Genomic DNA, 25,482 nt, shown 5'->3' on the forward strand with positions numbered 1-25,482 from the left:
TTGTTTGGGAAAATGTTGCTCTTTTTTTCATATGTAATTCTTCTATGGGCTAATTTTTTAAAATAGAATGGAAAAATATTTCATTGCATCTAAAAGTTTTATTTTCTCATTTCATAAATCAGTTATTAGGGTAAGCCATGTGGAATTGGTAATTTTTAAAGATCAAAATATCAGAAATTTTATACGGTAACCTAATATAATGATAAATATTCTTAACAAAGTTGACTTTTAAATAATTTGTATTCTTATTAGCTTACTGATACTTTGATAATTCCACTAATATTATTTTTATTAGTTGGAAATAAACACAGTCCCTGCTCCTAAGAAGAAGTGCACATTTCTGCACTGGTGCCTGGAAATATCTTATCCTAAAAATATAATTTCAGTATTAAGTAACTATCTCTATTTTCAGTTGAGTATTTATTCTTTTTGCTACTTACTTATTTAGAAGTTACTCATGAATTGAGCACTCAAATCTTATTTTTGCTGTTCATGAAAAAAAAAATTGATGACAGATTGGTTCCAGCATATTCATTTATATGAATTATTAATAGCTAGATTTTATGGCTCTCAGATTGCTAACTTCTTATTTCTATGGCAGCATAGTACTTTATTCTTAAACTTCACAAATGCTTAAATATAGTTAAAATGCAGTGAAACTTTTATTAGTATTTTTCAAAATTAAAATCTAGATGATTATGAAGTATTTAGCATTTTGGGTAATGATTCCAGACTCTCCAAGCACAGAGATAACATTTCTGTAGTTTTTTCCTTCTTTCTACCTTTGTCCCTATTAATTAGAAAAATAGAGAATAATATAAAAATACAAAATTATAAACCCTAATAAACCTCAGTACATTTTACCAAATAACCATAAATCGTCGATATTTAAGTGGACAAAATGGTGGGGAATATAAAACCAATTGCAAAACTGGAGACACTCGTAATGTCCTATATAATAAAAGCCTAATATGCAAATTGTCCCCTTTGGTGGTCATTCGACCGAGAGACCCCTCGCTATGATGTGTGTATGCTAACCACTGGAGGGTGGCGGGGAACATGGTGGGCGCAGCAACACAGTACTGCCAGTGGGAGGCAGTGGAGGCAGTGCTGGCCCCATTGGGCCCCAATAAGAGTGGGACCACAGCGGGATGGTGGGGCAGGAAAGTGGGCGATGCCAGGCCAAGGCAAGTGCAAGCGGGAGCCGAGCCGATTGCCCCTGATTGCTCCACAGATGGTGACCAGCAGCAACAGCAGTGGGGGGCGGAGCAGCCTCCTGGCTCCCAGGTGCTGAGGGAGACAGGCAGGGTCCCAGCCTTGATGGATCGGATCGCCACACAGACAGGATGGTGAAGCAGGTGAGGGTGCAGCGCCAGGCCAAGGTGGGGTGCCAGGAGGGGCTGCGAGGCTTGGAGCACAAGCTGAGGCCAGATCTCCAGGGCCACCCCGAGGGATCCCACCCATGCATGAATTGGTGCACCAAGCCTCTAGTAATAACTATAAAAAGCCATAATCCCTGGGAACGGAATTGATCCTCAGACATATTTATTTTAACTTTACTGTTACAATGAACAGCTTTAATTATACATGCATTTGAAAGAATTTTAGATCACACAGAAAAACAACTATGATAGCTGTTTAAATAATAATAATTATTTAAGTTATAATGTGATAGTGATACCTATGGGTTTACTCCCGTGTTTTTTTCACAACAAATAGAGGAAATTCTGAATTTTACTTAGAGAAAGTAAATTAAAGGTAGTTAGTGTTTCTCTGTCGATAGCTACTAATTATAAGCAATCTGATCTTTTGTTGTTGCTTATACTTTGTATGTTGCATGATTCTCTTTCTGATGGGCCAGAGCAAGTAAGCTAATAACATTCTGATATGGTCACTGATCTACCTGAAATAATTAGAAGATAATTTGAATAGGTCTATATATCTAGAAAGGAAAGTTTAGTACAGGATACTTTAATTATGTATAACTTTGGTAGAACTAGAGAAACTTGAGCTAGTTTAACATGTTATAGGCCAGGCTTTTGAGTTGGAAAAAGGATCACGGGCAAGTAATCATATAAACATTGGGTATAGGGTCCTCCATTCCCTTGTGCTTTCAAGATAGATTCAGCATCACACCACATTTTCTTGACATAGCCTTTCTAGAGGATTCTGTATTAACTTTAACTTCATAATAACATTTTAAAATAAATATATTAACAAAACCCATTAGAGTACACTTAGTTTTGTTTACCTCATTAAACACATAGATGATGTACTGTTTTTACCATTTTACATAATATAAAACAATGATCGAGAGAAAATGGAACTTTAATAAAGCAATATTTGTTATCTTTAATGAATATATAATTTTATAAAATACCAGAGGCCTGGTGCATGGATTCACAATCTGGGACCCCTTAAGGGATGTCAGAGTGCAGGTTTCGGCCCAGTCCCCACAGGCCAGGCCAATGGACCCTACCAAATCTGTGCACCAGGCCTCTAATCTGTATATAAGATCTTTATTAATCTCTTCCCGCCCTCCTTCTCCTCCTTCCCTCTGAGATTCATCAGTCTGTTCCATGTTTCCGTGCCTGTGGTTTCTGCTCATGTGTTGGCATCTGTCCCCTGGTGGTCAGTGTGCATCATAGCTACTGGCCTGTCGGCCATTCAACAGGTCACTTAGGCATATATATATATATATATATATATATATATATATATATATATATATAGTATAATTTCATTGGCCTTTTCTTTTTTAAAAAAAAATATTTGTTATTGAAAGTATTATATATGTCCCTTTTATTCCCCCATTGGCCCTTCTAGCCTGCCCCCACTCCCTTCCCCAGGCCTTCACCAACCAATTGTCTGTGTCCAGGGACTATGCATGCATGCATACAAGTTCTTTGGTTGATCACTTCCCAACCACCCATCCTCCCTCTGCCTCCTTTCTGAGATTCCACATTCTGTTATATGTTTCTATGTCTCTGGATCTGTTTGGTTCATCAGTTTATTTTGTTCATTAGATTTCACATATGAGTGAGTTCATATGATACTTGTTTTTCTCTGACTGGCTTATTTCACTTAGCATAATACTCTCCAGGCTGTCTCAAAGGGTAAGATATCCTTTATTTTTAATGCTGCATAATATTTTATGGTATACGTGTACCACAGCTTTTTTATCCACTCATCTAGTGTCTCCAGGCTGTCTCAAAGGGTAAGATATCCTTTATTTTTAATGCTGCATAATATTTTATGGTATACGTGTACCACAGCTTTTTTATCCACTCATCTACTGATGGGCACTTGGATTGTTTCCAGTCTAAAAGTAAAAATTATATAGAAAGGATTCTTAGGTCACTCTTCCCAAAATCCATTCTGACTTAGTCCTCCCATCTCTAGTAGGTAATCAATTTCACTAATTTCTGATTTACTGCATTTCCTCTTATAAATATAAGCAACCCCTTCTTGTGTTTCCCCTTGTAAAAATAAGCAGATAAATATGTACTTTATTTTTTTAATCTTTATTGTTAAAATTATTACATAGGTCCTCCTTTTCCCTCCATTAACCTCTTTAAACCCTCTCCCATTGCCCCCTACCCCATGCTCTATGTCCACAGGTTATGCATATACACATACAATATGTATTTTCTTAATTTTCTTTTATTGTACATAATGGTCATATATTACAGTCAGTCACAGATTCAACCAATCATGGATCAAAAACATAAGTGTTATGTTGTTGCTCATGGGTATTGTATGTCGTTATGCTTGTCTGGACTGAACATGTACAGACTTTTTCCCTTGTAATTACAAGGAAAACAATAGTGTAACAACTATTTACATAGTATTTACATTGTTTTAGAAATTATAAGTAATCTAGAGATGGTTTAAGGTGTACAGGAGGATGTTTGTAAGTTATATGCAAATACTCCATTTTACATAAGGGATTTATGCATCTGAGGATTTTGGTATCCATGAGGGGTCCTGGAACCAATCCCTCCTCCAGCCCCCACTGCAGATACCAAGGGATGAATGTATAGATCAATGGTTCTCAAATGGGGATGGTTCTGTCCCCCCAGGGAGCAATATCTGAAGAATTTTTTTTTTATCATTACTGTAGTGGATGCTACTAGTGTCTAATGAATAGAGACCAGGTATGTTGCTAAACATCCTATAGCCCTCAACAACAAAGGAATGTGTAGTTCAGTATATTCATAATGGTACTGTTGAGAATACCTGCTCTACATCTACTCTTGTGCTTTTTTTTTTTTTTTGAACTTCACAATAACTTATGGAAATTATTCTATCAATTTCCAAAGGTTTCCACATCCTGTTTTATGGCTACAAGAGGCAGGTATTATAGTTTACTCAGCCAGTCTCCTTTGTGTGAGCATTTCGGTTGTTTTCAATATTTTGCAATTACAAATAATCTGAATGGATAACAGTATGCACTTTTTTTTTGTTACTGTTGGTGTTTTTGGAAGTATATCTTTAGAGTAAATTCTTAGAAGTGAATCAAAAGCCAAGTGATGCGTTGGTTTGCCAGATTCCCTGCAAAGGGTTGTACCATTTCACACCTTCACCACTGTATGAGCGCACCTATTTCTCCAGAGGTTGGAATGAGTTGCCGGGCTTTTGAAACTCTGCCAATCTGATAAGTACAAGTACATAACTCAGGATAGTTTTCATTTGCATTTCTCTTATTTTGGATGCCATTTTTTTTAAAAGAAAAGTTTTGTTTGTTTACAATCCTGGGCAAAATCTTAAAATTTTATAATAGTTAACCTAAATAATATTTGATGAAATACAGAAGCAACACTTATAAAATATAGCAAAACAAGCATGTGTTTCTGCTGCTGAAACTATCCAACTATCTCTTGTTAGATTTGAAATAGAAATTTATTTGTGGCTAAGTTTCAGTAAATCTTCATATGAACATAGCAATGTATTATCCTGCCATGCCCAAGAGAAGAATACTCATCACTAGGCAACAAATACAACCCTAGAAATGTGGTATGTAAAGTTTTCAATGGCATTTTCAGACCACCAGGATGTCACGCTGAAATGACATTGTACTAGGATTCTTATGTGCTTGGTATTTCATAGGCCATACATGTCTCTTGGAAGTCTTCGGGATCAAGTCATCTATCCTGATTCAGTGGATGACATGCATGATAAAGGCTACACAGACCAAGACCTGGAATATATCCTACGCAATGTCCACCTCTATCACATCGTTCAAAGAGAAGGAGGTAAGCTCTGTCATTCTTTTGTTTAATATACTTAACTTTGTTTCTAAAATTAATGGGTAAATTGTCTGTGGTTTAATTTGAATATATGCTGTTATCCTATATAATAAAGTTATATAGGTGGCATTGTGTGACATCACAAGATGGCCACCACAAGATGGCCGCCCTCACATCATAAGATGGCTGTCATAAGAGGGGTGGCCACAAGATGGCCAGCAGAGGAGGGCAGTTGGGGGTGAACAGGCCAGCAGGGGAGGGCAGTTGGGAGTGAACAGGCCAGCAGGGGAGGGCAGTTGGGGATGATCAGCTTGGCCAGGGAGTTAGGAGTAATCAGGCCTGTAGGGGAGGGTAGTTGGGTGCAACCAGGATGGCAGGGGAGGCCAGTTGGGGGTGACCAGGCTTGCAGAGAAGAGCAGTTTGGGGTGATTAGGCTGGCAGGGGAGGGCAGTTGGGGGACAATCAGGCTGGCAGGAAGTGGTTAGAAGGTGATCAGGCTGGAAGGCAGAAGCAGTTAGAGGCAATAAGGCAAGCAGGCAGGCAAGTGGTTAGGAGCCAGCAGTCCCGGATTATGATAAGGATGTCCAACTGCCGGTTTAGGTCCAATCGTGGGATCGGGCATAACAGGCAGTCAGACATCCCCCAAGGAGTCCCAGATTGGAGCGGGTGCAGGCCTTGGCTGAGGGACACCCCGGGCTCGTGGATGAATTTCAAGCACTAGGCCTCTAGTTGGAATATAAACACACAATTAAAGAAAAACAGCTTTTATTGATTTTCTGTTCTTGACATCTTTTTCTGCTTGTGTTATATTTCATGCAGCACACTAGGCTTTTTATTAAGTCTGCTGCTGGCACTTTAAAACAGTTATTTTTTTCATATCTGGATGTACAGTATCCCTGAGGCCACTGTCATTCTAGATATATGTAAAGGTTATTACAGATATATTTTCCTGTTAAGTTTGGCTTACATTAAAATTAATAATTTGAGAGATAATTGTCATGAAACTTCTTTTTTGGTTTTAGACCCACAGGCTTACCAATACATTTTTTTTTCCTCTCAAGCAGCATATAGAGGATTAGATACAATATAGAAACTTCTGTACTGTGGGGTTTTTTTTCAGCATAAAATTTTTTTTAAAGAATAGGACTAGATGTTTTATATATATGAGCTTAAAAAGAATTGCTTTATAATGGTCACACTTTCAAGTAACTTGATAACATATAACTTGATAGCCTAGAAAAACTACTAAAATAACAAGCTTTATTTTAGTTTTAATTTTGCATGGATTTTATTTTCTGGTCCTTTTCCATGATTAGAAGAAGCAGGGTAGGACAGTAAGCATATAAGCTTTGAGGTCAAAGTTCTTAAATGAAGTCTTAGTTAACACGGTGATCTGTATCTTCAACTGTAAATATCTACCTTATAAGGATTCTGGAAAGATTAAATAAGACTATGTAAAGCATTTAGAACAGTAGTACATGGTAAGTGCACAAGAATTAGTAGCTAATGGTACTATTACTAGTTATAATATTGATACTACAGTATTTTGTCTTTGTATGATGGTACTTGATATTTTATACAGAAAAGTCTCATATATTTTTTTCATTTTATCTTTACAATAAGCAAATGAGACAGATAACAGAGGTATTATTATATTTACTTTTTTGTTGTTTGTAATATCATAATTTATAAATGCCACAAACATGGAAAGCAGGTTGTCTTTTTGCTTCACATGGTCAACTCCTTCTCAGTCCTAAAACACTCTACCAGAATATATATTGCCTGTTAATCTTGGGTAAATTATTATGGATTAGTTTGAAATCCAATAATCCAAATAGAAACGTATGATACATGTTTTTTTTTTTATTTTTTAGAAGTCATCAAGAAGTTCTAGAACTGTTTTTAAGAATGTTTCAACCTTAATAACTAAATCGTAATTATAATGGTTTATTGAGTACTTACTATGCAGAATATAACATATTAAGCAATTTACATTGTCAACTTAATTAATACTTATAACTTCCCAATGATGTGGGTTTGACTAACTTCCTTTTACAGATGAAATTCAGAACGTTTAGTACATTCCCTAGAGACTTTTAGCCAGTGGTGAGACAGGGATTTAACCACAGACCATACTTGAAAGTCAATGTCCTGTACTATGCTAAACCACTGTGCTATGTTATCTCCTAGCTTCCTGGGTATGTTATAGTCTTACACATTAAAAAATTCCAAGGAAACCCATTTTACTTGCCTAATCCTTAAAACATGAAATACATTTTTAAGCGAAGCAAGAAAGCACTTATATTTGCAAGGTCATCACTTACTTGGAAGAAGCCTACTGAAGTTCTGTGTAGACTGCCTAATATTTTTATTAGAGAAATGCATTGCTTTAGTAAAATATGGAATTAAAAACTATGTTTCATTCCATCAAAGAGTTTTCAAAATAGAAAGAAGAAGTGTTAACAAATCGACATGAATAAAGCAGTTTGTACATCTGTAGGTAGCAGGAAAGCCATTCTCTTCTTAGCTGTCTTAGTCTCTCTAAATCAATATCAGAAGTGATAATATGACTTAAGTTCTGATCTAGCTATTCTGAGATTAATCAGCATTGCCTGCTAACACTTTTGGGTTTAGTGGAACAAAGAATATGATTTATTTAAATATGTAAAGCTAAAACTTCTCTTGACCCAAATACTTTTGTCTTCTCAGTTGGCAAGGAAGAAATGTTTTTAAAGCTCAGAATACTTATCACACTCTAGTAATCAGAACATATTCTCAAATGCTCACTTATGTTTCATAAATACAGTCATAGAGCCCAGCTGGTGTGGCTCAGTTGGTTGAGCATTGTCCAATGCACTAAGAGATCGCCAGTTTGATTCTGTCAGAGTACATGCCAACATTTCAACCTCGATCCCAGTTGGGGGCATGCAGGAGGCAGCAGATACATGTTTCTATCTCTCTCTCCCTCTCCCTTCCTCTCTCTGAAATCAATAAAAGCATATTGTTTAAAAAAAAAAAAAAAGAAAGAAAAATGTTCTAAAAATTCAGTCACAGAAGAAATATTATGTCAACAGTTTTCACTAGATGCAAGAACTTTAAACCAGATGGCATTTTTTCTAATATAAGGATATGGTTTTAAATAGATAGAAATTTCCTAGAAGGAAAAGAACCCACACAATTTGCAATGTGGTTTTTCATATAAAAAAATTCTGAGTACATTTCTATATCAGTATGTATAAATTTAAACTGTTTTTGAAAAATAGAAGTGTTGCTTTTTTTTTTTTTTTGAGTAAATATCCAACAGAAAGTCAGTAACTAAGAAGTTGTAGGAGATGTGGCATAGACTGCACAAGCATAAAATAGACCTGCATATAAATCTCATCTCTGATATCTGGCTGTATAAAATTAGAAATGTCAATTATTCCAGGAGTTTCAGTGTACCCATCTATAATATGCAGCTAATAATATCTGCCTTACAAGATTGTGGAATATTAATAAGAAAACTCATATAAAGTGACAGACACATGGGAGCATTTACGTTAGTTCCTGCCTTATCTTTGGTAGACTTTCCAATAGGCCTATGCAAGTGTGTTGGTCTTTTCTCCCAGCACTCTGCAAAATAAGTATAACTATACCAACTCTTTGAACAAATCCAAAAACAAACAAATTTTAATAGTGTCAGTATTTCAAATTCTTGAAAGATGATTTGTCAGCAAAAGGAAGTTTTAGAAATAAAAATATCATATCTAAAACAAAATGCTTATACATGAGGCTCTCTACTTTATCCAAGCATGTGTTCTGTAAAATACCAGGTTTTTTGTGTTAATAAACTTGCCAGAATCACCTGTCCAAAACTGTAACAATTAAACGAATACTTTATGAAATATATATCTTTATTTTTTAAGGATGGGATGCTATTATGGACTGGAAAGATGTCCTATCAGGAGGGGAAAAGCAAAGAATGGGCATGGCTCGAATGTTTTATCATAGGTGAGTATGCTATTCCATGAATGTAACAAAAAAAAAACTTTGGACAAGATTCGCTGACCTCATCTTTAGTTTAAAAATATCTCACTGAAAAATAAGTGCTTAGACTTTGCAGTTTAATTTTTTTATGTGACAGAAATTGCCAAGTTCTTTTTTCTATTTTTTAATGATGATTAATGTTAGATGACAAAATTAAATTTTTATATATTATAAGTTTGAAAGTAGAATTGGTATTAATTTTAAATTGTAAAGAATGCATAATCACCATTTATTGTTGTGAACACAGTAGGTAGGCATTCAGTAATATTTCTGAATTAAATTGTTAAATTCAAACTGGTACATCTACACAATGGAATACTATGCTGCAGTAAAAAAAGAAGGAATTCTTACCATTTGCAATAGCATGGATGGAACTGGAGAGCATTATGCTAAGCGAAATAAGCCAGTCAGAGAGATATAAATATCACATGATCTCACTCATTTATGGATTATAATGAACAATATAAACTGATGAACAAAAACAGATCCAGAGATAGAGAAGCATCTTTCAGATCATCAAACCTCAGAAGAAAGGTAGGGGCAGGTGGGGATAAGGGGGGAGAGATCAACCAAAAGACTTGCATGCATGCATATAAGCTTAACCAATGGACACAGACACCAGGAGGGTGAGGGCATAAGTGGCGGGGGGGCGGGGAGAGGGACAATGGGGGGATAAGGACACATATGTAATACCTTAATCAATAAAGAAAAAATTTAAATTAACTTTTCAACCACTCAGTGGCCTATTACATTTAATAATGTTCCCCTCCTAAAAAATCAGAGGCATATCCAAAGGAAAAAGGAACCAGCCAGCATAGGTCTTAATGGACTCTGGTAAAAAGAGGTTCAGAAAATAATTTCTCCTGATAAAACTTTTTCTCTTTGAAACCAGCGTCAAATTCATAGCAGTTCAAAGATACCAGGCATAGAGGACACTAGAAAGAAATAAAGCTATTGTGCTTTATCTATCTTGTCTGTCCTGTTATTCCCTGAAAAAGAAATATCTTTTCCCCCCTTAGACTTGTGGTAATGAGAACCTGAGTAATATGCAAAGCAGGAGGTTATCAGAAAATATGTAACTAATTTTTAGTACTTACATCTTGGTCACAAAGGACCAAGAATTACATTTACATGTGTGAAAACATGAATGGGCCATAAGTTGGGGCAGTGAATACTCCTGAAGGAATTGTACTGGAAGCAATAATACTTTTGTAGAGAACTTTATACTTTGGCACCAATACCTGAAATCTTAGGATACTTTCGAACATAATAACATACCATAATTGTACCTAATAAAATTGATAATAATTGTTTAAAGTCATCTGATTGATATTTAAAGTTTAACACTGGAAAAATCACATATTTAAACAAGTCCATTAAAACATGATTATGCATTAATTTCATAAAAGTAGAAAATCTAGATAAATTAAAAGAAGAAAAAAGTCTGTCATCTCATTAACCTATAACACTTAAAATTTAGAAATAGTTATTCTCAGTCTTATTGATGCACAAAAGCTGGTCATTATCTTGATTTTGGAATGTAAGTATTTTCATAAAGTATATTAAAATTATTTATTTTTTATTTTTTGATCCGCATCTGAGGATTGAGGATTTTTCCCCCCATTGATTTTTTTAGAGAGTGGAAAGGAGGCAAGAGGAGGAAAGAGAGAGGAAAGAGAAACCTTGATGTGAGAGAGACACATGAATTGGTTGCCTTCTGCATGCACCCCAACAGTGGGAGGGGAATGAACCTGCAGCCCAGGTACTTTTGACCAGGAATTGAAACTAAACCCTACAATGCGCATGTTCACACTCTAACCACTGAGCAACACTGTCCAGGGCTCTCTTTTTATTTTGCCAACTTTTATGTGTATTATTATGCAATAGCTAGCCAGAATTTTTAAAAATCATTATTATGATATTTTATGTACCTAATGCACAGACAGACCTTAAGTATATATTCAATGACTTTCACTAAGTGTATGATACATTGTGTGATCAATACCTTAATTAAGATAGAGAACATCTCTGTCACCCTAGGAAGTCCCTCATTCCCATTTCCAGTCAGATCCCCACTTAGGTAATTTCTGTTTTGAGTTCTATCATCATAAATTAGTTCTTTTTGTTCTACAACTTCATATAAATTAAATTAGCCAGTATGTATGAATTTTGCATCTAGCTGGACTTTTCAATAGAAAAAAATTATTGCGTTAAAAATACCATATTTATATTAATGTACGTGGTTAGTTTAAGAACATGACAAGCTTAAAAAAAAGTGGACTAAAATTTGCTAACTTAGAATTTTCAGTGAAGTGTATTTGGTAATGACCATTTCTCAGCTAATGTGGTAAGATTCAAGTGTAAACTTTGCAGTTTGACATTTATGACCAGCTGTTACCCACTATCACCCTGAATTTGTTTGCATTCTGTCCATAAATATTCAGTAATATGATCACCAGCATAGTTGGTGAAATGTAATATAATGGAATGTAAAATGTGACCTCAAATTTCTCACTGCATTAGTTTGTTAATAAAATAAACTGTGTAATAAAGAGTAAGAGGCATTAATGAAAGATGCCAGCCAAAAGAGGTTTCAAGTACCCATAACTTGAAATAAATAGTTGATACTTCTTTGTGTATCTAAAACATTTTGGATATGAGACTGAATAAAGATCAAGTTACAAGTATATCAGTGGAAAGGAAATTTTGTGATCATGAAGATGATGAAGTTGTTGAAAAGCAGAACCTATTGAGAAAAAATAAAATGGAAATATTAAACACAGTGAAGGAAAAGTATGATAATGAGAAACTGCCTCCCCTTGTTCTCAAGGAATTGATAAAAAGATTTGAATTGCAATGTGAAAGAATGGAGCTAGCTAAAATGGAGAACTTTGGCAGAGAGTATTCAATATCACAATTGTATACTCTTTTTTTTGTTGTTTTTTGGTGTGTGTTTTTTTTGTGTGTGTGTTTAACACCAAAATTTTTATTTAGAAAATTTTTAAAGTAAGCTGTGATGAATACCAACGTACCCTTTACCTTTACCTAGAAATTATTAACATTTTAGATTTACACACATGTTCTTTCTCCATATAAATATACACCCATATGTAATACAAATATATATGTATTTGGTGACAACATTTGAAATTAAATTGCAGTATCACACCACTTTGCACCTAAATATTTCAGAATGTATCTCCTAAGAACAAGAGCACTCACTCATTATCTTGCATAATCTAATATTATCTGTATACTCTTTTTGAAAGGATTTTTAATGTTTAAAACATGATCAATATAGTTCTGTCTTAATGGGGATAGACTAGACCTTTTGTAAGGCTCATTCTTCTGATGATACCAAAAGAAAAAGGAAGGAAAATCTGAGAAACCGTATTATCTAATGTTTTACTTAGTTATATCAATCCCAGGTTCCAGCTATTGCTTACTATATTTAAGTACAGCGCGCACACACACACACACACACACACACACACACACAGAGCAGTCATCCACAGAAACAATGGTGTGCAATCTACCTTACATCTAGACTAGGGGTTGCTATGACAACAGAGTATAAGATATATACTTTTTTCTAATTTTAAAATGGTTTCTCTTCTCTGTTTAGTCCAAAGCACTCTAAAAATAAGACATAATATAATAAGTAGATAGCTTTATTACTCAAGAGATTTCCAAAGAAGAAAATTTTATCCCAATCCATCTCTTTTTTATAATTTTATTAAATCTTTTTAAAAATGTATTTAAAAATTATAATTGACATACAGTATTATATTAGTTTCAGGTGTACAACATAGTAACTCAACATTTACATACCCTACAAAGTGATCACAACAGTAAGCCTAGTAGCCATCTGACAGCATACATAGTTATGACTTTATTCCTTATGCCATAGATTACATCCTCATAGCTTTTATAACACGAAGCCAACCCTCTCTCTTATACTTCCATTTTCCCCTCTCTTCCAATTAAAAAAATGTCATTCATAGAACAGTGATCAACACTGAGACAAAATAGTAATGCTTAATACTTAAACCAGAACAGTAACCAAAAGCCAAGAAGCAAAACTGCATCTGTTGATGTCACGGGCAACTGGCAGCGACCTTTTAGTTCTTTTCATGGAAAGCAGTTATTGAAATAAAACAGTGGTGCCCAGGTGGGGTAGCTCAGTAGTTGAGTGTCGACCTACGAACCAGGAGGTCACAGTTCAATTCCCAATGTGGGCACATGCCCAGATGCAGGCTCAATCAGGAGGCAGCCGATCAATGATTCCCTCTCCCTCTCATTTCCTCTCTGAAATCAGTAAAAATATATTTAACAAAAATAAAATGGGGTGTTAAAGTTGCCTTGACTACTCCCCCTCCCAACAGTGGGTATAGGATCTTATGAAAAAGCAAATCCATCATAGAAAACTATTTTACAGTGCTAAGTAACTATTTAAGCTGAATGAGAAATTACTACTGGTTTCAATTTTTATCTTTTCGTTGTCATTTATTTAAAAAAAAAAAACACATATAATATCTTCATGGAGGAAATTGTCCTGGTAAATACTTAATACTGATTTTTCAGCCCTGAAGTAAATAATAAATGAGAGTGCAATAATAAATAAGAGAGCTCTCTCTCTCTCTCTCTCTCCCTCTCTCTCTCTTCAAATCCTCACCCGAGGATATTTTCCATTGATTTTTAGAGAGAGTAGAAGAGAGAGGGAAAAATAGACAGAAAGGTTAATGTGAGAGAAACACATTGATTGATTGCCTCCTGCCTGAGCCCTGACCAGGGCCCAGGCAGGGCAGTCTGCAGGCCTACACTCTATCCATTGAACAAAACCGGCTAGGGCTCATCTTTGGTCCTCTTAACAAATCTAAGTCATGTTGCTGAGTACTAAATACATACCTAAAGTCCAGACAGGTTTGAAAAAGAGCAGGTAAAGGAAAAAGAAACAGTAGGGGAGTGAGGTGAAAGGAAGAGAATAAACAGATGAAAATGGTGGTAAATGACAGGTGCCTCTGATAGTAGTAGAAAGTCATTTCCAGAGAAAAGTTGAGCTAGCAAAAAACAAAATTGTTGAGTATAAAAATATTTACTGATTTCCCCCCTAAGAATTTGATTGTGAAGCCTAGTCATAATGCTACCAAGGAAAATACCTACTCTACACTTGTCAGATCAGGCATACTTACTTTTGCAGAATCTTGTAGCAATGAGATTCCATTAATAGTAAGTGATTAGGTATTCACAATGTTGATAAAATTATCCTTCTTAGTAAATTTTTTTCTAACAGGGCTGTGGTTTATTTGATAATGAGCTACTGTAATGTATTTTTCATTTAATTAGTTAGAACCTCATCACCAAGAATGAGCCTGCCTCACATATGTGACTCACCCATCTGCTTAACAACAAAGCTTATTGAACTGTGAGCAGGCTTCAGAAAATCTATTTAAAATTTAAGAAGAATATCATATTCTAGTCCAAAGGGTGGGGGTGGAAGGAAGACTGCTCTTTTGCTTTATCATTTATCACCTTTGATAAGTCATAGACTGTTTCGTTTCTTTAAAGGTAACATCGCTACTCATGATGTTCAAATAAAGATTTATCATCCAAATAGGAAAATCACTCATTTATTTGTGCTTGTTTTTTAAAGACCAAAATATGCATTGCTGGATGAATGTACCAGTGCTGTCAGCATTGATGTTGAAGGAAAGATATTTCAGGCTGCAAAAGGTGCTGGAATTTCCTTGCTATCCATAACACACAGGCCTTCTCTTTGGTAAGTGTTTCCAGTTTGTGAGAGGTGGTTTTTCCTTACATTTCTTATATATTGGCTTTTCTCAACTTTCCACTATAAAGCATAGGATGCTTCATCTACTTTCTACCTATATTTTTATTAAGTTGACACTAGTTGTTTATATATCTCAAACCTAGCATTAATGTGCTATTTGGAAATTCCAATAATCCTTAAAAGAAGTTCAAATATTCATAATTTCATAGGGTATTCTAGTAAAGAATATACAAGAGTGGGAAAAAGTAGGTTTATAGTTGTGAATATGTGAAACACAGAGTTTATTCTTTTGAGTTAATAAAACTATTATAATAATCATAACCTGCATGTCTTTTTCCACATGAACAACTATAAGCCTACTTTTGTCCAACTCTGTATTTGCATAATTTTACATTATCTTTTTAGTTTGTTTTTCAAAATCAGGAAAATGTCCAAGTTGATATTGCCCAAATGATTAACTCGAAGGAAACAAGGGGGGAAAGATTTGTTTTGTTTCAAGGAAAAATGAATAAAAATGTTTTATAAATATCTCATAAATGAGATTTTCCATTTTTAAAAAATGATATGGTCTCTCGGCATGCTCTGCAGTGATCGGGTCTAAACGGGCAGTCAGACATCCCTCGAGGGGTCCCAGATTGGAGAGGGTCAAGGCTGGGGTGAGGGACACTTCCCCCCTGGCCCTAATATATATATAATTTCATATATATATTAGAGCAGTGGTTCTCAACCTTTCTAATGCCATGATCGTTTAATACAGTTCCTCATGTTGTGGTGACCCCCCAACCATAAAATTATTTCCGTTATTTCATAACTGTAATTTTGCTACTGTTATAAATTGTAATGTAAATATCTGTGTTTTCCGATGGTCTTAGGTTTCCCTGCTAACGGTTCTCAACTTGTGGGTCACGACCCACAGGTTGAGAATTACTGCTGTTAAAACCACCCAGCCAACATGGGATGGAATTAAGAGGCTTATTAAATTACCTTGTAAATCAGTTCTTTATTCAAGTAGCCGAAAGAGGCATTGGAAAATAGCCATTTTTCTCAATTAAAGTAACAAATAGGTTGTTGTTTTGTTTTTGTTTAAATATATTTTTAATGATTTCAGAGAGGAAGGGATAGGGAGAGAGAGAAACATTGATGATAGAAGAGAATCATTAATTGGCTGCCTCCTCTCACACCCTTTACTGGGGATCCAGCCTTCTAACTAGGCATATACCTTGACCAGGAATTAAACCATGAACTCCTGGTTCGTAGGTCAGCGCTCATCCACGGAACCACACCAGCTGGTGGTGGTTGTTGTTTTTAAGACTTTATTTTATAGAGCAGTTTTAGGTTCACAACAAAATTCAAAGGAAGGTACAAAAATATTTCATATACTCTCTGCCCCTATACATGTATAGCCTCTCCATTGTCAACCTCCCCCATCAGAGTGGTACACTTGTTATAATTGATGAACTGATATTGACACATCATTATCACCAAAGTCTATAGTTTACTTTATAGTTCACTCTTAGTGTTGTACATGCTATGGGTTTGGACAAATTTATAATTATGCTAGAGTCCTGGTGCATGGATTCATGCATAGGTGGGGTTCGTAGGCCTGGCTTGCACCCTCTTACAATCTGGGACCCCTCAGGGGATGTTGGATTGCCAGTTTTGGCCCAACCCCTGCAGACCATGCCGAGGAACCACACCAGTGCACCACAAACCAGGTCAAGGGACCCCACTGGTGCACGAATCTGTGCACTGGGCCTCTAGTATGCATATAAGATTTGGTTAATCTCTTCCCACCCTCACCACTTCTCCCTTCCATCTGAGATTCATTAGTCTGTTCCATGTTTCCATGCCTATTTTTTGAGCATCTGCTACCCTGGTGGTCATCAGTCAAATGGTCGAACAGCCACTTAGGCTTTTTTCTCTATACTAGAGGCCCAATGCATGAAATGTGTGCAAGGGGCTTGGCCCTCACAGCTGCGGTGGCTTGTCTCAGCCCTCACTGCCCCAGCTTCATCCAGAAGGACATCTTGAAGATTGTTTGGCTGTCCGATCTAATTAGCATATTATGCTTTTATTATTATAAATATAAAAGCCTAATATTCAAAGTGTCCCCTTGGGAGTTTGACCAACTAGGAGTTCAATTGTTCACTATATGTGCACTGACCACCAGGGGGCAGCACAGAATGAAAGGAGGCCCTAGCTGGCAGCCAGCAGCCGGGGAAGGGAGGCCCTGACCAGAAGCTGGCAGCCACTAGGGACCCTACCAGTGCACAAGTTTCATGCACTGGGCCTCTAGTGTATATAGATGTCTTCACCATTATAGTAGTATACAAAATATTTTCTTTGCTCTAAAAATCCTCTGTGTTCTGCCTGTTACTCCCTCCATTCCCTACCTCTTAGAAACCACTGAGCTTTACTGTATCCATAGTTTTGCCTTTTCAGAATGTCATATAATTAGAATTGTACAGTTTGTAGCCTTGTTCATTGCTTTCTTTCACTCAGTAATATTCATTTACATTTCTTCCATGTCCTTTCATGGCTTAATAGCTCTTTTTAGCACTTAATAGTACTCCATTGTTTGGATTTATACACTTTACCTACTCACCTACTGAAGGATATCTTGGTTGTCTCCAAATTTTGGCAGTTATAAATAAAGTTGCTATAAACATTTATATGCAGGTTTTTGTGTGGTCAGTGTCAAAGAGTACAGTTGCTGGATTGTATGGTAAAAGTATGTTTAGTTTTGTAAGAAACTGCGAAACTATCCGTCAGAGTGGCTGTACCATTTTGCATTCCCATTGTCAGTGAAATAGATTTCCTGTTGCTCCACAGCTTCATTAGCTTTTGGTATTGTCAGTGTTCTAGATTTTGGCCACTCTAATAGGTGTGTAGTGGACAAATAACAAAATCCATAATTTTATATCTTTTAACAAGAAATATATGTTTGTTTGCTTTTTTAAATATTTTTTATTGATTTCAGAGGAGTAAGGGAGAGGGGGAGAGAAATAGAAACATCAATGATGAAAGGGAATCATTGGTCACCTGCTGGGGATCAAGCCAGCAACCCATGCATGTGCCCTGAACAGGACTTGTACCATGACATCCTGGTTCATAGATTCATGCTCAACCACTGAGCCACGCCCACCAGGCAAAAATCACATTTTAATTGCAGCTACCCCACTATATTTATGAAACTAAAATTATTTTAGCTCTGCTCTATGAATTAGTTTAGTCAGTTTATGATTGAATATCATTTATGATTATTCTTTCTCCCTAGATGAAATTCTTATTTCCCTTGAAAAGATTTCAGAAGAGGGAAAAGATACATTATATTTTCCCCCATAACAACAAATGGGTAGTTTTTGTTTGTAAAGATTAATCAATACTAGTTTCAGAAGTGGTCAAAAATTAGAGAGGCTTATTAAATTATTTGGTTCCTGGATAGAATTACAGCTTTTTAATTACCACTTTCCTGTGCTTTATCCTATTTGTGCAGGAAGTCTGCCTATTATTACCCATGAGCCTCAGTTAATACAGTAGTTTCTTTTAAATTCCTCTCAGATAAACCCTGAAATATTATTTTAGCCCATAATCTAGAACTCACCTTTGAAACTATATAGTTCCTTCTTTCCATGTAGAAATCAAATAATGTTGTAGGACTGGAATAATGAGCCAAATCTTTTTTATACATTGGAGATACAAGTTGCCCAAGATCTGAACTACCACATCCTAAAATTGCTCGTTTGTAGATCCAAGGTTAGGAAGGCCCCAGAAAAGTTGAGAATAAATTTTTTAAAATGATATTTTTACCATTATTTCTTTCTTGTATGATAATCCTTCCTTTGCTTTTCCATTACTTTTATTTTAGCTCTCATCTTTTAATAGCAGCATTTTCACTTTTTTTCCTTTGACATAGAACTATATTGTTGACCATTTAATTTCTGTGAGGTCCCCACCTATTGGGAGGTCAAAGTTTTGAAACCTGAAAAACCTAAATATAGCACTTGAAAAACTTCAAAAGCATATGAAAAAGATCATTAATCCCCGCCACATGTTATCAAACATTTGAACTTCAACGTTCAGCTTTAGAGTGATTTTAGTCTTTTAGACATAGTTTAACCTAGCTTAGTTTTTCCATCTTACATCATGTTAAAACCACCCAGCCAATGTGGAATGGAATCCAAATGCCTATTAATCAATGAATAGATTTTTAAAATGTTCAATAACATACAATGGAATATTATTCCGCCATAAAAACAAATAAAGTACTAAATGCTACAATTAGATGAACTTTGAAATCATTTTATTAAGTAAAAGAAGTCAGTCACCCACAAACAGGCACATATTACATGATTTTATGTATATGAAATGACCATTATAGGCATATCCATAAATAGGAAAGGAGATTGGTAATTGGCAGGGGCCAAGCAGAAGGGGAAATGGGGAAGGCCTACTAATGGATATGGGGTTTATTTGGGGGCAGGGGGGTGAAGAAAAGATTCTGGTATTGGATAATGGTGCTGGTTGCATGAGCTTGTGCATATACTAAAATCACTAATTTTACACTATAAAGGAGTGAATTTATAGTATGTGAATCATGGCAATTAAGAAAACATAAAAGCTACATAAAAGCTACTAAATCATAGTAAATAATGATAGATGAGAACCTAGAGGGGAATAAGACATGAGAAAAACTACAAGGAAAAGACAGAAAAACTGAGGACATGTAAGAACATGGGCCACGTCAGCACAGTGATAAAATTCAGTGGCTCAGCCATGTGAGGCCAGCTCTGCAGGCAGTTCTCCTCCAGGCAGCCCACAGATCCCAGAGACTGGCCTAGCCTACTCGTGGGAGAGGATGGAGCGTCTGCTGGCACATTAATAAAATCATCTCTATACCTCTCAAAGTTCCTAAGTATAAACCTGAGTCATGAGAAAGGAGATTAAATTATATGGAGGCATAGATATAGCTTTAAAAGATTTATTTCAAAAAGTTCATTTTTTTAATGTTTAAAAATTTTAATTATTGAGAAATATTTACTTGTGTAGAATAATGAATAATTCATCCTCAACGGATTGTATATTAATGAATTGGAATCGTATTTTCTTTTATCTTTCTTAGTTTTTTTCTGTATAAACTTTAAAATGTTTACTTTTCCCCCTCAGCATCCTTTCCTTATTCCTATTGTAAATATGTTTTGATATTTACTCAGGAGCCATAGTATGTTAGGAAGATAAATTAAATAGATGCAATAACATGTTGCAATTCATACATATTCAGAATATCAATTTAACATAAACAGTAGAATTTCCTAGAGATTAATGAGTTTGGGAGTAAAAAAAATCACAAAATTTAACCTCTTGAGGGATTCTTGAAAATCAAATGTAAAATAGGCATTTTACGTCAAATTTACTCTTGGAAATCAATTAGCATGATAAATCTATAGCTAAAATAGCTTTTCACAATTATTGCTAATAATATTATTTCACTTTGATTATACAGGAAATACCACACTCATTTATTACAGTTTGATGGTGAAGGAGGCTGGCGCTTTGAACAATTGAATTCTGCAATCCGTTTAACACTGAGCGAAGAAAAACAAAAACTAGAATCTCAGCTAGCTGGAATTCCCAAAATGCAGCAGAGACTCGATGAATTATGTAAAATTTTGGGTGAAGACTCAGTACTGAAAACAATCAAAAATGAAGATAAAACATCATAATTTCTTTTGACAATGTTTTAAGAGCTCATTTTAAGGTAAAGACTCAGAGACACTCTGTTATAAGTGCATGCATTGTGTTAAGCTAAGCACAGAGAAAAAAGCAGCAAGAAACATTTTGTAATATTTTAGCATCAAGGAAATATATGACCTGACTTTTCAGTTATGTAAGATTAGTCACCATGGCTTGTACTAATTCCTGGCAAAAACCTATTTCACCTGTAAAATGGTTTTCTAGGTGAATTAATGGCGGATGCCCAATTTACTATGTTGTATGTGATGTGCCTGAAGTCCTTAACAAGCATGGGAGGTATATTCAGAACAGAACAACTTAAGAGCAGCATTTGGGTTGAAATCAGATGCATAAAATTAGAAGTTTGAGTAACATTTCAGTCTATTTATGGTTATTAGGTTTAATAGCTACAATTCAGTTTCATCATTGATAGTAGTCAGTTAAATCTGTATACAAAATAGCTGACAGTTTGATCAATAATTTTAATATGAAAAATTATTTTAATGGCAGTGGCTAAAAGGAAGAAGACTGGCTATGTATGTAGGCCATATTTTTAATTTTAGTTTATGAGTGTCTTAGTGTGAGCACATACCAAATTAGTTTTTATGAATCTCTTACATATTTGTTAATCCATTCTTTCATTTTAAAAAGGGAATTGCCAATACAGAAAAGGAGTATCTAAGTGATGTTTGTCTCAGCCTGTTACTTTACTTGGCAGCATTTTCTATTACAACTTCTGTTCAGAAATACTTAGTTTGTTCTGTACACAAAGAAGGAATCTACCACATTTTAAAAGCAGTACTATTATAATAGAATATAGGAATCTCTAAATCACAGTAGTAATAGCATCCAATGGAATAGTATTTTATAGCTTACAATTCTCACATTATTTTATCTTCATCCTTGTGGCAATCTTTTGAGACAGATACTGACTTCCTTAATTTGCTCTGAAAAAATTGACAGACTTGTCCTAATTATGCAGTTTATTTAGGAACAGATCCAGGGATCAAATGAAGTTCTCCTCGATCCCTGGTTCAGTGCTATTTCCACTAATTATCCTTAAAATCTAACTGGACTGTAATATCCATAAAAGTTAGATGAGATGTAGGGGGGGAATAAATTTGGTAAAGTTAGCATTGTTATTTGATTATTGTTTACAAGGTATGGAAATTAAGTCATTGGTCTGTGGTTTAAAATGAGCCAAAATAGTTAGCAAATCTTTCAGCAACTATGTACTCATCATATAAGTTACCTCCACAGATAGCATTCAGAAGGGGAATTAATTGTGTTGTAGGTTAACTTAACATTTATTGAACATAATGAGAAAGAATCTGTATAGAATAGTCATAAGGAAATAAATCTTATTTATTCATGTGCCCTGGAGTTAGAAGTACAAAAGCCAGGACTGGCATTTTCATCTTATACTCTCTATACCACCATCATGCTAGGCCGGGGGGGGGGGGGGGGGGGCGGGAAGGAGTGATCAGTTAGTAGTGGTTTAGAATTTTACTTGCATATTTAGACACAGGGCTAATAGTTGCTAAGTCAGTGATTCTGAGACTTTTCAGGTATAAGAGTACCTGAAAGTCATTCTTAATTATTGAGGGAAAACATCATGACATTTTCAATTTCTGCCATGCTAACTAGGACACTTGAAATCATCAATAATTGTTACTACCTTATATGAAGGAATGCAATATAAAATCATAATCAGTACCTCTAATTTTTTCTCTTAGTATAGTTAGCTATTCAACTTATTCACTTGTCAGTTACTACTACTTCTTTTAGAAAAATGAGACAAGTATCAAAGGTTTAGAAATAAGCATAGAACCAAAACTTAAACTTAATAGAAATTACCCACTAATGATAATTTCTATGTTAGCAGTTATCTAGTTTATACTGCTTTGGGGGAAATCTGAGGCAAGTGCCCTAAGTTAACTTTTAAGGGAAAACGAAAAGTCCTCATTTGAAACATATGTATAATTTTCATAATTTGAAAAATAAAGGATTTAGGACCCAATATATTATGTTTTAAAACTTTGAGCAAAATGCCAAAACAAATATTAGATTTGTAATTAGCACTTATGTAATATATCCTACCAATGAGCTGAAGTAAATAAGACACATTTATAATGTACAGAATTCAAGTATGTTTAAAATTTTATACTAAAAATTACACATACTATAAGTTAAATGTTAAAGTTGACCAGAAACATGTTTTCCATGAACATTTTTGTGCCTCTTTATTTTCTGAATTTTTTTCTAGGATCAATATCCTCTAACTTGGAGAGGAAAAATATCTGTGATTTGAATTTCTATTTATGTACTATATAACATGTACCATATTTTACTATTCTTATATTTTATAAAAAACATGAACAAGATTAAGAAACAAAATAGCCATCTTTGAATATAAAAAGATGAGGAACAGAAAAAGATGAGGAACAGATGAGGAACAGAAAAAGAAAATATACTTCAATTTTCAAACTACTTTGAAACCATGTTATCTATTTTCCCAAACTATTGACTTTTTTGTTTGTTTGTTTATTTTTGTTTGTTTGTTTGTCAGAGAAAGCTGCAAGTTTATGAAGCTTGATTCTTAATGTGCATTTTTGGTTAACTTTAAAACTTGGAAAATAACTTGCACTTGGTGAAAATCTTGCATTCTATTTCTACAGCATGTAGTGTTATGCCAAGCATGAGTTTAAAATAGTATGTGTTCTTGTGAACAAGATATTGTGTAAAAATCCCTTTCCGGTAATCTCAAGGAGAATGATATATCTTGAAATTCAATCCAAGTTTACATTTGTTTACAATGGGAATGGTTTTCCCTTGATAAAATTTGGTTTTTGTGTCAAATTTTGCTCTGCCAGTGAAGGTAAAAATGAACATTACTTTTTTATCTGTGACTTTGGTTCCAAGTATAATTCCATATTTGGCAATAAGGAGTCTGTTAAAATCTGGAATAGTTTTGATTCCATAAGCCTAGAAAAATTGGTTACACATTGGAACCCAAATCCAGAGAATGTTACATACTTCTACTGTGTGCAGAAATGGTAATGATTATGAAACCATTGATTGAAAGAGATGCCTTTGATACTTTATGAGCACGATGTATGCGCATGTGGAAGTGTAAAGCCCTTTCACCTAACCCAGGGCAGTACATTTCCGCTGATACACATTTAGGAATCTCAAGTATGTTCTAGAGTTGAACTTGTACTGTTTGCCACATGAGAATTTTCAGGTGAATGTATAAAATATTTTTATTAAAAACGAATCTCTTCTTCATTGTTGGTGTCTCCTGATGAGTAAGTAACAAAACTGCTTTACAGTTTTTAATCTGAAATTTCCAAAACCAGTTATCTATCGTTATAAGCAGGGGTTGTGTTCATTAAAGCACGTAAGAAAAAAATGTCCTTAGTGGTAAAAATCACTATGTAGCTAAACTAGAATGTGTTTGTGTGTGTATACATTATAATAGAGTCTTCATCCAATGTGCAGTTACTTAAGCTCAACATTCTTTGTGAATTTCTTAAGCATCATGAAAAAAAATTTTTTTTATTAATCAAAGGAATTCCAGGGGTTGGAAATGCCCTATTTCTGAATTTTAAGTGACTCTGCCAGGTATCTGTCTGCATACACCTCAGTTACAAGTTGAATGTTGTACAAACTTGTATAGTACTCTCCGCAATAGTCACCAAGGAGTTGCTTAAATATTTATTTTCTTTATTAATTCAATATACCCTTATTTATTAAGTGTCAACCTATGCCAGTTACTGTGCTAGCTTCTAGGGATAAATAAAATATGCCCCCTTGTCCCAAGAAGCTTACAGCGAAAATTAGGAAAATGAGTACCCTCAGAGAAAAAAAGCCAGTAGCTACTAATCTATTATTTACCACGTAGGCACAAAGCATTGTATATACAATGAGAGGAAAGTCAAGACAGAACGGCTAAGTAATTCATTTAACCTTATACTGCTACAAAGCTATAGAGCTGAAATGTGAACCTAGCAATATTTGGTTACAAAGCTTATGGAGCTCCCTATCACCTTCCTTTTAATTAGTTTAGGTCAGTTTCATTGTTTGTTTTTAACTCTAAAATTGTAAGTATATTTTAACTGGTTCAAATTTTCTGGTTAACCAAACATGCATTTTTTTTTCATCTAAAAGAAACTTATCTGACATTACACAATTGTATTTTTCATTGCTTTTATTTTAAATGATGGAAGCTGTCCTGTAGGAAGAAAGCAAAAAACAAATTTTAACATGTTTTGAGGAAAAAATATCCAGACTGGTTAACATTCATTCAGTAAATATTTACTGACGTTTTCAAGATGACTAGTTATTGTGCTAGGGACTCAGAAGTGAACAAGGCAGACCTGGTCTCAGCACTCATGAAGCATTTCAGTACATCAATACCAAACAATCATATTCCTGTTAGATTTTGTGGCCCCATCTAAATGACATATTTGTTTTGTAGTATCTTCTCAATTTGGTATTTCCTGCCTTAGACCACTCTGTTGCAACATTCAAGCAATAAGCAGGATTCCCTTGACTACACACCTAAAGGCCTAATTCTCATGCCTCTCAACTTGGTCTAAATTATAGGTCCAATAAAATCAGTCTTCAGGACTATATCATCCTTCACCAGTAGGTGTTCCCATACATTAGCATATTATCTTA

At 34.9% G+C, this 25,482-nt stretch overlaps 1 protein-coding gene across 2 annotated transcripts in view; it reads left to right on the forward strand.

Annotated features, from left to right (window-relative positions):
* Positions 1-24,118, forward strand: part of ABCD2 (ATP binding cassette subfamily D member 2) — a 52,020-nt gene extending 27,902 nt beyond the window's left edge. The window contains exons 7-11 of one of the 2 annotated variants that reach the window (XM_084877876.1): positions 5,110-5,255; positions 9,155-9,239; positions 14,929-15,054; positions 20,570-20,824; positions 23,066-24,118. In XM_084877876.1, coding sequence (XP_084734002.1) covers positions 5,110-5,255; positions 9,155-9,239; positions 14,929-15,054; positions 20,570-20,789 — 577 coding nt within the window. In that variant the 3' untranslated portion in view covers positions 20,790-20,824; positions 23,066-24,118. Of the gene's footprint in view, positions 1-5,109; positions 5,256-9,154; positions 9,240-14,928; positions 15,055-20,569; positions 22,257-23,065 lie in introns of those variants that run through there. The other variant, XM_084877875.1, reaches the window with a different exon arrangement.
* The last annotated feature ends 1,364 nt before the right edge of the window (positions 24,119-25,482 follow it).

This window comes from Pipistrellus hanaki (genome assembly GCF_964339955.1).
Source record: "Pipistrellus hanaki genome assembly, chromosome: 3".
In the NCBI taxonomy this organism is placed as follows: Eukaryota; Metazoa; Chordata; class Mammalia; order Chiroptera; family Vespertilionidae; genus Pipistrellus; species Pipistrellus hanaki.